Source organism: Dermacentor andersoni, chromosome 3, assembly GCF_023375885.2.
Source record: "Dermacentor andersoni chromosome 3, qqDerAnde1_hic_scaffold, whole genome shotgun sequence".
Classification (NCBI taxonomy): Eukaryota; Metazoa; Arthropoda; class Arachnida; order Ixodida; family Ixodidae; genus Dermacentor; species Dermacentor andersoni.
Window position 1 is genome coordinate 147927455 of NC_092816.1, and position 13343 is coordinate 147940797.

At 46.0% G+C, this 13343-nt stretch overlaps 1 protein-coding gene across 1 annotated transcript; it reads left to right on the forward strand.

The window, feature by feature from the left end:
* Positions 1 to 1494: 1494 nt before the first annotated feature.
* On the forward strand, positions 1495 to 12825 carry LOC126524659 (astacin-like metalloprotease toxin 5). The gene is made up of 6 exons (XM_050172966.2): positions 1495 to 1701; positions 2309 to 2379; positions 2602 to 2674; positions 9411 to 9531; positions 11222 to 11397; positions 12478 to 12825. Exons 1-6 carry the CDS (start codon positions 1593 to 1595, stop codon positions 12735 to 12737), a joined length of 810 nt encoding a protein of 269 aa, XP_050028923.1. The 5' UTR covers positions 1495 to 1592; the 3' UTR covers positions 12738 to 12825.
* The last annotated feature ends 518 nt before the right edge of the window (positions 12826 to 13343 follow it).

Below are 13343 nucleotides of genomic sequence, written 5' to 3' on the forward strand. Positions count from 1 at the left end.
TTGCGCCGGAGCATTCAACATTCACGCAACACTTCAAAATTCAACGGAAGCGGCTCAATAGATGTCTCGCTGGCAGCCCTGCGGTTGCGAGTCCATCGAGGGCGAAGCCGTGGTCGAGTATCCGTCGCGGATTCTCGCCCGCTGAGAACAGACCACACAGACGCAATCGAGCCTTCCGCCAAACGCTGACGGCGTCGACTCCGGCGCATGCGAGAGCGAGGAGATGCGACCGCTTTCGTCAACTGTTAACGTGGAAGTCGCATCGAGGCATCCTAGTAGCCGCCGGGAAAGAACGCCGACCCTCCCTCGCCTGACCCCAGTGCCATGTGCGCGACACGAGTGCCATGTGCGCACGCGAGTTTGAACCGCTTTCGCCTACTCACTCTTGTACGCTTTCACTCGCACATACAGCATACGGCTCTATTGCCTTTAGACTTTATACAGGACCTTATGGTGACGGCGACGCTTACGGCAGAAGTACGCCTGGAGTGTGCGTATAGTTCTATCACAATAAAAAACCCGAAGATAGTACAAATGCCGGGCCGACATGCGGCGGAAATGACGCAGGCGTTAAGCACTCCCAACACATGGGCCGATCCCAAAGATTGTGCAATGTCGGGCCGACCCACGGCGGAGGTGAAGCAGGCGTTAAGCACTCCCGAAACGTGTGCCGATCCCGCAGATAGTGCAATACCAGGCCGACCCGCGGTGGACCTGCAGACCTGCACACACACAGCTTCGATGGTCATCTCTTTTGACAGAGTGGAAGGGCACTGAGCTTTTCTTCCGTCCTCCTTCCCGCTGTGTCAGGAAGCAGACGTCGATGGAAGGGCGCCACGCGCGCACGCCTCGTCATAAACTTCCTACAACGTGCTCGTGCTTTTCTCATTCTTCGTCAGAATGCCTTTCTTACCCGTTCTCAGAAACCAATTTTCACTGAATTTCCTGCCTTTCAGAAGGTAGGATAATATATCTAGTGGCCTCTACAACTGCTTAGCTAAGTCATACAGCTGCTGCTAATGTAGCGACGTTTTCATATATAACATCATCATCGGCGGTATTTGTCTCATCGTAGGGCTTCTTTTATCATACAACGCCTAGGGCCTCCGTGTTTGGACATTGGTTATACCACGGTCCTCTGTGCGTACACCATTCGAAATTCACGTTAATAGCACCAGCCGCATAAATTACTCCAAATTAAGAATATGATATAATCTGTGCCGGTGTACTATAAGAGCTTGTCGCCAGTGTTCTTGCGATCATACTTCTACGCGCTTTTCTGGTAATGCCGTTCACTTAAAAACAGTCATTTATGCTCGTTGTGAAAGCTTTCGAAGCGCGCTGGAACGGGGATGAGCCACGCTTTTTTAAACACTCACAGCAGGAGGGAGTTCCGCTTGCGGTGTCCTCGCTCTCTTTTGTACGACAGGTGCAGCAGCGTTCAACCGAGTACGTAAACAACCTCGTTATAACCACTATGCTGCGTAAACGGCACTCTCGCCGGTGAAGTCCAAGTGAAACGTTCTGCGTTTTGTCTCTGAACCAGCATAGCCCGCTTTAGGATTGATCGTGACACGCGCACGGTGAACAGCATGGACCTTGTACAGACGTCTACCGTTGCTTCCCTGTTGTTATCGTTGGCAACGTCGATGCCGCTAAGAGCTCGAACCCATTACCCTGAAGTTCCATGGAGGTTGGAAGGTATGGCGTTTATTGCTGTCGAAAAATTTCATCTCTTTGCACAAGTCGTCGCCCAACGTGAGATATTTCTTGACATTTCTGAATAATATTATAGGTATAAGCTCCCTCGAGAAAGGAGCCATTCAATAGGCTGGAAAAAAGAAAATGTTGCACTAGCTGATGCTCTTATTTGCCCATACCTGCCTATTATGCAGATGCGGCGAGCTTCTTCGACATCCCCTTAATGATAATAGTTATTTCTTGGTGCATGTGAAGAAAGAAGAGTGTCTCTTGCGATCATTACACATTTGATAACAATGCCATGAAGAGGCATGATATTACGAACCCTATAGCAGAGGTCGGAGAACAAACAGTAAAGCATTGTGGCGGTATCTCTCGAAGTGTTGGAGCATGGATGGTAAAGAAATTAAGAACACATCAATTCACAAGCCGAGATGTACACGGCGAGAGATGGTAAAACAAAGTGACTTAAGGTAGCTTCAAATTGGGGCCATTATGGTTTCGCACGGTGACGGGAGGCGCTAATTACAAAGCATAATTGCGGCATCAGTACTCGGGCCTCTCGTATTGTCGCCGAGACTTGCGTATTTTCCCCTCTTATTTTCAGCTAAGTGGGCAGTTGAAAAGGCTGGGTACTTTCAAGGAGACATTGTTGTTCCCGAAGGCCAACCCTTAGAGGTGAGAGCTCTTCTGCACTTTTTATGATTGTTGTTAGCGGCACATTTGTTCGCCGTGCTTTGACAGCCGTTCAAGAAGACCACGATCGTGCTTGATGAAAACGTCGTTCTTTGTTATCTACACCGCTGTCCATAGTATATCACCCAGTAGAGTAGCGAACAATAGAAAACATTGCGTAGGACAGTCCGCAAAATACCTTTTAATTCTTATCCTTATGTCCAGGTGAACGCGGTGACCAGTGGAAAGCGGCTGTGGCCCCGAGGGGTCATTCCCTATACTGTGGACGACTTGTTCAGTAAGTAAAGCACGTAGATAATTTGTATATATAAAAAAAAATGTGGCGCTACGATCTTCTAGGTGAATGGAAAGACTGGCGCTCTTGGAACGTACTAAAGCTAAAGAACTGAAGACGCCGGATAAAATATTTTGCTCAGCATATGCCCCTCCCGTCCCCACCAACGATAAATCAATGTCGGAGCCCATTCACATTTTGTCAACTGCTCGGGGCTTAGTATTGTTGCGAGGAACAGCGTATTCATCTGATAAAAGAGCATCGATAGAGAGAGCATCATAGAAAGAGCATCGATAGCATTTTGCGATTGATGTTTGCATTTTATTGTACATTTTTATTGTTTTGCCACCTGAAATTTTGCACGTTAGGGACGCGACCAGAAATAGTTGTGGCTAATTTAGACGTGTCATTTAAGATGATAGCGATGAAATGCAGTGCTCATTTTTTTATGTGTAGGTTGCATTCTCTTCGCAAGAGAGCTGGCCGTATCTTAAGAGCAGTTGAAAACGTTTGCCAGAACTCGTCCTAAAATACAACGCAGTTTCTATAGCAGATAACGCGCTTTGTTTTCATGTCTGTGTGGGTCGGACTCTACACAATTGTCTCTAGCTGTGTTAATGAAGCGACCTGGAGCTTGAGAAGGATTTCGCTCGGCACAAGATTAACCACTTGTCAGAATAGGGCGTAAAATATTGTAGCACCAAACTTATACTATTCAGTTTTATAGTTTTTTCTTTGTTGAAGGGTTTGTTGAACGATGGCGGGCAGATTATTCTAGAAAAACTGGTCACCCTGTATACGCAATGCTTCATGACCTCGAGCGTACCGTAATCTTGGAAGAACGCCAGCGTAATCTTAATTCATAAGAAAGGGGACGCCAAAACTTGAAAAATTATACACCGGTCAGCTTACTGTCTGTTGCCTACAAAGTATTTACTAAGGTAATCGCAAATAGAATAAGGAACACATTAGAGCTCTGTTAACCAAAGGACCAGGCTGGATTTCGTAAACGCTGCTCAACAATAGACCATATTCACACTATCAATCAGGTGAGAGAGAAATGTGCGGAATATAACCAACCCTTATATATAGCTTTCATTGATTACGAGAAAGCGTTTGATTCAGTCGAAACCTCAGCAGTCATGGAGGTGTTATGGAATCAGGGTGTAGATAAGCCATATGTAAAAATACTGAAAAGTATCTATAGAGGCTCTACAGCCACCGTAGTCCTTCATAAAGAAAGCAACAAAATCCCAATAAAGAAAGGCGTCAGGCAGGGAGATACGATGTCTCCTATGCTATTCACAGCGTGTTTACAGGAGGTATTGAGAGACCTGGATTGGGAAGAATTGGGGATAAGAATGAATGGACAGTACCGTAGTAACTTGCGATTCGCTGATGATATTGCCTTGCTTATTAACTCAGGGGACCGATTGCAATGCGTGCTCAGTGACCTGGAGAGGCAAAGAAGAAAGGTGGGTCTAAAAATTAATCTGCAGAAAATTAAAGTAATGTTTAACAGCCCCGGAAGAGAACAGCAGTTTACGATAGGTAGCGAGGCACTGTAAGTGGTAAGGGAATACATATACTAAGGACAGGTAGTGACCGCAGATGCGTATCATGAGACTGAAATAATCAGAAGAATAAAATTGGGCTGGGATGCGCTTGGCAGGCATTCTCAGATCATCAACAGCAGGTTGCCATTATCCCTCAAAAGAAAAGTCTATAAGAGCTGTGTCTTACCAGTACTCACCTACGGGGCAGAAACCTGGAAACTTACCAAAAGGGTTGTACTTAAATTGAGGACAACGCAACGAGCTATGGAAAGAAGAATGATTGTTGTAACGTTAAGGGATCAGAAAAGAGCAGACTGGGTGAGGGACCAAACGCGAGTTATTGACACCTTAGTTGAAATCAAGAAAAAGAAATGGGCATGGGCAGGACATGTAATGAGGAGGGGAGATAACCGATGGTCATTAAGGGTTACGGACTGGATTCCAAGAGAAGGGAAGCGTAGCAGGGGGCGGCAGAAAGTTAGGTGGGCGGATGAGATTAAGAAGTTTGCAGGGACAACGTGGCCACAATTAGCACATGACCGGGGTAGTTGGAGAAGTATGGGAGAGGCCTTTGCCCTGCAGTGGGCGTAGCTAGGCTGATGATGATGGGGACACTTTTTTCTTTTAATAATAAGGCAGCAAAGCAGAATCGCATTAGTGTGAATGATTTCCTCGACAAACACTAGAAACGTAAAGAACGGGGCCAGACAGTGTCAAGTCTATGTAATGTATGAGCCAACTGTCCCCACAAGAAGACCGTAGATATCGTTTTCTGTGAATCTGTAGAAATTTATACATGTCTATAGTATTCCCCATTTCGATGTTTCAGGAAAATTGTAGTAACATTTAACGACTTCTATTGTGGCTCAGATGAATTATATATTTGTTGTCAGACAAGCTCAGAATTAAAAGCCATCTCGAGTACATACCTGCATTGCTGTATAGACTCTGGCGCGCATGACACTCTGCAATTAAGAAATTCATGTGTTCTAATGGAGTTATTCTTTGTTCTTAGTTTGCGCTTTGTTTGATACAAAGCAAGAAGGACGTGATGGCAGGGAGATCCCTAGCGCACCATTTTATTTCCAGTGAATGTATATAATTCGTGGAGTATGTTGTAGTGCACTACTACCTTCCATAGTCATCTGATCACAAAAGATGGTGACACGCCCGGCGCACTGATGGTGGGCGAGCAGTGGAATGAGCGGTTGCGAAATCAAAGGCCCGCGGCGCTTAGTCCCGCTCCCGCCTGATTAAGCGGGCTGTGTTCAAATATAGTTCATGGGTCCCAGGCACCAGCGTCTGTCCCGTTTTTCATCATCCACAATGTCATTAGGCTGTTGTCATTGTGCACATTTTCGTGACCGAACCCTGTACCTTAATGCCTTTCAGGGTGTTATTGTTACCTACCAACGGCAGGCCACATGAGCGCAACTACCAACCTGTTCTGGTGATGGACGCGGAAGTCCATCTAGCGGCATCACAATCGAAACAGCCCGTAGAAAAAATGGAGGCAGCCATGACGAAAGCTTTGACGAATGTTCTCGAATTCCCTTGAAGCTTTTCTGGTCACATATGAATAGAGAGCTTTAAATGGGACCTCTTCGGCGTGTGTTACATCAAGGAAATGGTAACCACTCGGAGAGGTTTTACTGCTTGTAGCAACGTTTCAGCGTTGCCAGTACAAATGCGTAATTGACCTAATCAAGCAGCACTGGATTTTGATCGACCTGAATGAGTGTTTAGTCTCCGTTGTCGAAGAAAACGATGCTTGCAGAGTTATCGTTATATACGCCACAGACAGATAATCTGTCACTCTCTGCCGAAGGGATCAAAGAATAGGCCCAGGGCAGTGTTCAGGGCCCGCATGGCCACCCCTTTATTTCACTGTCATCCTGCCCAAACTTTCTTACCGCTCACGTAAGCCCCCCATGTCTGCTACTGCACGCTTCTAATGCAAAAGAAATTTATATACACTTATGCTAAAATCTGGCTGCATAAAACGCCCATATAAATTTCTCCCGGGCAAGTGAATGAGGAAAACGAGAATAAGGTGAAAGCAGGAGCAAACGTTTCGACAAGCGGACTTCTCTCTCTGGGCCACGTATGTTACATTTTCAAGTCGCGGGTACGCCAGCGACTGGAGTCGCTTGTAGCGTTTCAGTTTTGACACCTGGCCAGGTTGAGCCACTATTTACAACGATTTCGCGCGTTCGCAGAGTATTCTGCAGACCCGGAAGGTAAAAAACAAAAATGAGTAAATTTTGCATTCAGTAGCGTGCTTTCTCTTTTCTTACAGCTCCGCTGGTAGCCAATATTCCCAGAGTGGAATGGCTGCAAATTTTTTAACGTAATTTTTTATTTTGACCTTTGTATCCTAACAAGGCGGTAAGCTTGAACAGCGTAGAAAATGAAGTTCTACCTCCAACTGCTGATGAAAAGGTGTTTTGCAGAAAACCGCAAATGACACCATAGGACCAGTGATTGATGGAGAAACTTGGCGATATTATGGAACACAAAAATTGCTGAAGATAGCGGGTCAGCAAAGAAAGAGGTTATCATACTCCCCGCCCCGACATGAAGGGTTATTTCCATGTCCATTGCGACGAGTCAGTCCGGCTGTGCCGTAGAAAAGCGAGAAGTTCCAGTAGGTCAGTGTTTGTGAAGTAAATATGCCTACGTGGAGTTGTTCACTGGCTCGTCCAGATTCATGTTGTGACCGGAATCCGCAGCAATCTGCGCTCGGTACTTACACCCTTGCCGAATGCACAGTGTGACTTTGATTAGAAGAGCTAATACTGGTGCGCGCTGGTAGAGGAGCTAGACGACGCTGCCCAACGTTGAACAGCAGCAGCTGATGCTTGCCATGGTTCGGGTTGCTCAGTCATTGTGGAAATAATGGGGGTGCCGCCATGCATTGCGCAGTGTCGGCAAAAGCAGTTTGCGAAACATACGCCTAACATACGCCATTGTAGTCCTTGCCTTATTGTATATCTGCCTCGGTCGTAGTGTCTTAGTTCAGCCATCCATTGTTTGTGCCGCGTTGTGTTCTTTGGGAGTTAAGCGGTCAGTTCTGGCCAGAAGACATACGGCAGTACGTTGATAGCACTACGACGTTAAGCCTCCTGTTGTCGCGAAAAACATTGACCAGAATCGCTTTCTCCAGTTCACTCGTGAGCCTCCGTGGTTATCATTACAATGAGTGTTGTCTCCCTGGTACAGCACCTTGATTGTTCGGTGCAAATGAGACCTTCTGAATTCTCACATTGTGCCTAACTGGACGCTAGTGAAATATTATTTTGTAGATTCCTGTGGTAGTTTGTTCTGCACCATATGAAATGCTCTTGCAGTGTCAATGCAGCTGGCGGAGCTGGTTAAAGGCTATGCTTTTCGTGCTTTCAGCGCCGAAGCTCTAAACTCACACGCCTGATGGCTGTCTGCAGTTCCGTCATCTTCGTCATTAATCATGTTAATACGCGCTTTAAACAGGGCAATATCGCTTTCAGTACAAGTACTAGTAAGGCACTGAATACTTCTGTCTTTATGTAATTTTTACTCAAATTCTTTCAAACTTTTCGCAGCTTGGAGCATCGGTCTTGGAGATTGGTATATCAAGCTTGAGCTTTAGAAACGCTTCATGGCATAGGAGCAAAATCCTTGTCAATTCACTTCGGGATATCTGCGGTTTGTTTACCTTGTTCAGACTTTGCTTGCTCCGATGATATCGACAATTTTACACTTCAACGTAGCCAGTTAATCCTTCAAGTCTACCTGAAGGGTATATTTTCTTTAAATTTCATCGTAAGAACTCAGCACTTCGATCTTTCAGTTTAGAAAAGAAAGCCTCTCCTGGAGCATTTGAAGCCTGCAGCTCATCAGGTGAAGCTAAAGCGCCGTGTCCTTCCTGGGCGCCCTGTCGATATCGTTGAAGATGATGCATTCTGTCGTTCTGATAAGTGCGCCAGCCATGGTGAGCAAGGGCTCCTTGCTGCTGGTGGCGGTTGTTGGCGTGTTGAGCGCACTCGGTTACGTTGACTTCGCTATTCGCGGCGTATTGAAGATGTTTTCTCTCCACGGTGAACACGTGGGTGGGCCCATCATCAGTCATTCCGTGCGGATGTTGGGTCTTTGATTAATACAGCCCCAGGGTTTCATGGTAGCATGTTTGCGCACACCTTCAAAAGACCTCACAGGACGAGCGGTCGTAGAGAAACATGGTCATTTAATCGGCCACCTTGGAGTCTCTCCTACTTCCGGTTGAGCCATTTGTAGACACGTTTTCTTTTGCAGGAGGCCATATTCTCGTGCTGAGCCTCACGACAATCACCATACAAACAATGGTGGAAGCCTCCTGTCGGTAGTCATCGCAGACGTCGTAGGCTAGCTGCTTTTCTGCTGATCACAACTTCGCGACTTTCCGCACTCCGGAAACAATCAACCTCACGCAGCATCTGAATCGAGCCTACATTCTCCCTCGTGGCGTGCTAAGTGAATCAGCGACGCCTCTGTGATCTAAGTCCTTTACTTTTCCTATATCAGGTTCCTAAGTACTTATCTGGTCTCCATGTTGTGCCCAATAGAGCTCTCTGAAAGACTCCTTACTGGCTATACGAGTGCATACCAGGCACTTCATTTAATAACTCGGTTGCCTATACAAGATAATTCCTGTCGCTTACCCTACACTCTTCCTGTATGGCAGTCAATAACTCCATATTCCATAAACTATGATGCCACTTTGGCTCGAGGCCTAGTGCCAAGTGAAGCACTATGCGTGGACTGCATTTATGTGCCTTTAGTTCATTTGTTTTATCAAAGAATCAGCATTTCGCAATCCAATCAGATTCCAGACAGGAGACACGCTGATATTGGTAGGAACAATGAAAGGCGGTTACAGTTGCTTAGAGGTAAACACAAGAAAAAAAAATATCTTGGCGACAGTTACAACTATCCCATATCATGAGAGGCGATGCTCATATTGTTGATCCTTTAGTCTGTTCTTGGAAATTGAGCATTTCACTGATTATAACATTCAATTTTTATTGAGAAAAGCTGATTCCACGCCTATTCGAACTATATTAGGTGTAACTGTGAGCCACTGAAGTTGTGGGAAATGATTAGTAAGCTTTAAGAAAATTGCTTGCAGTAATTTGATGTTCAGAAATCAGTGTGCTACATATTTTCAGCATATCAAGAGACGATTAAAGACATCAGAATGTGGATGAACATGATCGAGTACCTAACCTGCCTGCAATTCGTGGAGCGCACTAACGAGCCAGACTTCATCCATATTCATTCCGGTACTGGGTGAGTGATGATGTGCCCAATAATTGCATAACGCTGAGGCAGCTTTGCCTAGCTCTTGTGTATTTTTTTATTGAAAGTGAGATCCCATGTCTTCCCTTAAGGCACCAAGATTCATGACTGATTTTCAGGCATCTTACACGTTTGTTCATAGATATTTTTTGGCGACATTTGCCTATCTTGCCTAAATCGAGGTGAAATTTAACCAATATTGAAGCTGACCTCTCATATTTGGGGATCCGAAATTGAGCAACTGAATCTCTTTTAATTGTGCGTTATACCAGGGCTAATAAGTTGCCAGAATGTTGTCAGACAGTCCTAAACCGTGTGATACATGCACTATCAGTTGCCTTGTTAAACCGCACCAGCAAGGCATGATGGAAGGCTTAAAGAGCATGTGATGCTTCCTATGTGCGCATGATCCTCCTTATACGTGCTAGAAAGATGTCTTACTACACATAAGTAGCAAGAAAATCGTTGTTGGTGCTCGTGGACGGCGATGTATGTAGCAGGTGTTTTTGTGAATGCGCAGCCAGGGCAAGAAGCGCTTCTGTGAGCCATGTGCGAGGGCATGAGAGGGGCATGAGAGTGTCTTGTAGTGGTGATATTTGTTTAACGTCTTCTTTTGGGGGGGAGTTACAGCGGTTTCGAATAGGATGGGGAAGAAGCATGGCGACATGAATCGCGCACATCATGATGACTGGGTGCCTACTAACACCAGAAGAGACTCAAATCAGGCGTGTTCGATATGCAGATGATAACCAGTAGGGAAATGTTACCCATATACGCCAAAGTGCAGCTTGGATGTGCCTTTTGCAAGGACAAACAGCAGGACTAGGCGAAATAGAACAAAAGAAAGCAGCTCACAGACACGTTTCCAGGAAACAGTAGAACATTATGTGGTTACATGATGCTTTATTCGAATCTGTGCGCTGTGCCTAAAAGAGTCAATCCCACGAGATGACTGTGTGATACATAAACTTGGTGAATGTACACGTAGGGTCATTAAGCTTCTGCTCTCTGCTATCATGCATGTGTATTATATCAGGTTTGAGTACCATCTCATGGCGAAATAAATAAATTCGTAGAAATTCGCATCACAGCGTCGAGGGGTTCGGAAACATTCACAATAGCCAACATGCGAGGTTTCCGTTTTTCTTCTCTGAGTTCACATTTTTAATGGTACGCGGATGTGTTCTTTGTTTCAATAAACTATACCCGCCGTGGTTGCTCAGTGGCTATGGTGTTAGGCTGCTGAGCACGAGGTCGCGGGATCGAATCCCGGCCACGGCGGCCGCACTTCGATGGGGGCGAAATGCGAAAACACCCGTGTACTTAGATTTAGGTGCACGTTAAAGAACCCCAGGGGGTCGAAATTTCCGGAGTCCTCCACTACGGCGTGCCTCATAATCAGAAAGTGGTTTTGGCACGTAAAACCCCATAATTAAATTAATTAATCAATAAACTATGACATGCGAATAAAAGAACATTATGTGGCGAGATATCGAACGAGGGTATGTTGGAGCTTGTCGCTGTTGCAAACTGCGTGCTTCGCTGGTGTAACCTTCTGTGGGCAAAAATAAATGGATAAATGTGCAGAGGATTCGAAACTTGCTACCGGTGCACTGCGTTTTCTTTTTGAGAAACAAATTTCCGTTTATTCATCGTTCATGACGTGTGCAACGCGATGCAGGTGCTACTCCTACGTCGGTCGCAATGGTGGAGAGCAGGTCCTCTCCCTGGGCAGAGGCTGCCTATACGAGGGCACGGTCGTCCACGAACTGCTTCACGCAGCTGGCCTCCACCACGCGCACACGCGTCCGGACAGGGACGAGCACCTGGACATCTTGTGGACAAATATTGATCCAGGTATGTGAACTCTACAGAAAACAAGGTTTTACTCTTGGCTGAAGTGTGTTTCAGCAACTAAATGGATCCTAGGCGGAGATAATGTGAGAAGTTCCTTGCGATTATTTTCCTTGCGCGTACCAGGATCGGTCGCTAGTGAGTGGCAGTTGATAAGAAAGCAATAAAAGGAAATGAAAGGAATCTGTACATTTTCTTGACCCTGCATTCCTCACGAGGTTTACGAGGAATGCAGGGTCATCACTCGAAGTGGTCGATGTAGTCTGTGTAGTCTGATGAGGGCACTTCCCGTGCCCTCATCACTGCACCACGGGAAGACCTCTGTCGGTGCGACGCAGAGACCGCTGTCGACGCGAGCTGTTTCTTAGAAATTCCGGTAGTGTTATGCTGTGCAGTGCACAAAAAAGAAAGGAAAGAAAGACAGATTCCTCAGCTACAAGTATATGACAAAACTAAGTAGCTTTGTAGCAATCTCCCCCTTCACATGGCCTTGTGATCTGATCCATAGAACCCAACAAGGTATTGCATAAAAATGCTCAATATTGCTCAAGACCGCCGCTATACACTGCTGCCAATTTTTGTCTCTGCAGACAGGCCAAGTTATTCAAATTGACGTGTCCCGTTTCGTTTTTCTGCGCCAATCTCAGCTTATAAGCTAGTCCTACTCATCTGCCTTCCTATCTCTTTATTTAGTTTTTTTCTTTTTTTCCCTCCCTGCCTTTTCTTTTTTTGGTATCTTTCTCTCTCATGCTGAGCTTTATTTTCAATTCGTATGTTTGGAACATGACTTTAGAAAGAGCCGTGACGTTTCAAGGAACCGTGATGTTACTACGTTACCTTATACCTAGCTCGTAACTTCTGAGCGTAGTAAAATTAACACTCGAATGGTAACGTCTGCATTTGCTTTATTTGTTATTTTCGAGGAGCCAGATATCAAATGAAAGGTAAAACTGCTGTTCTCATAACCTGCCCAAGAATCAAGTACAGTTAAATGCTCTACCCTTGACCAGGTAGGTGACTGTATGCCCTCTATATGTCGCTCGCGCTTATGGCTTTCAAATGCCACTTTATTTGTTCACACAGACTACATCGACCACTTCGAGAAGCAAGACCTCCCAGCAGACGAGCTGCCCGTGCCATTTGACACGCAATCTGTCATGCTGTATCCTGCGGACGCATTCGTCCGCCGTGCAGGCCTTACAACTATCAAGGCGAAAGACGGAAGCCCGTTGCCTCAACTATACAATAAAACGGGACTCAGCGACATCGACATTCTGACCGTCGGCGTTTTGTACAACTGCTCAAGAAGATGGCGTCCCAAACTAGTGCCGCACGAACTTTGACGACACTGCATTTATTAAACGAGCATAAATGTTTCCCGTAACAAGCATAAAGTGCCCCATAACAAGCACGTTATGGGGCACTTCCGTGGCCTAGTCGTGGTGTCCTTTCACAACATAAGATTCTTGGTCTGCGGCCTTTCAATGACAGCGGAAACTGCGCATTCCTCCCTCTGCGCTCCCTAACCTGACAATCGTCTACCATATTGTGACGTAGTGGTTATGGTAAAGAACACAGTAGCAATACTGTGAATGATGAAACCAACTTGCTGGGCGACTCTGTGCCCACAAAACTGGCTACACTCAAAGCACAACGATGGCTGCGAACACAGTCCGCGATCGTCGAAATCTGATCAGCGAGTCAAGCGCGTCGGCTTTTATATATGAGTCATCGAAGGCTCCCGAGTAATCGGTGGTGCCCGCATGGCTTCCGGTAAGTACTGCACAATTCGCGTCGCTCACACAATCAGATTGCAAAAGGTTCGGTGACAGCAGACAACTGGGTATAAACATCGATAACACCGGAGAAATTTCTGAGACCGGCAGGCGTGTCCTGCGCCGAACAATAATGCTTACCATTTCTTAGCCGCTGAAAAGCGGGCAGCGGTG

Excerpts from the sequence above, each read along its gene's own strand:
- LOC126524659 (XM_050172966.2), top strand. The coding sequence starts at position 1,593 with ATGGACCTTGTACAGACGTCTACCGTTGCTTCCCTGTTGTTATCGTTG. Across the intron at positions 9,532-11,221 it reads CATATTCATTCCGGTACTGG|GTGCTACTCCTACGTCGGTC; the intron begins GTGAGTGATGAT and ends AACGCGATGCAG. Across the intron at positions 11,398-12,477 it reads GTGGACAAATATTGATCCAG|ACTACATCGACCACTTCGAG; the intron begins GTATGTGAACTC and ends TTGTTCACACAG.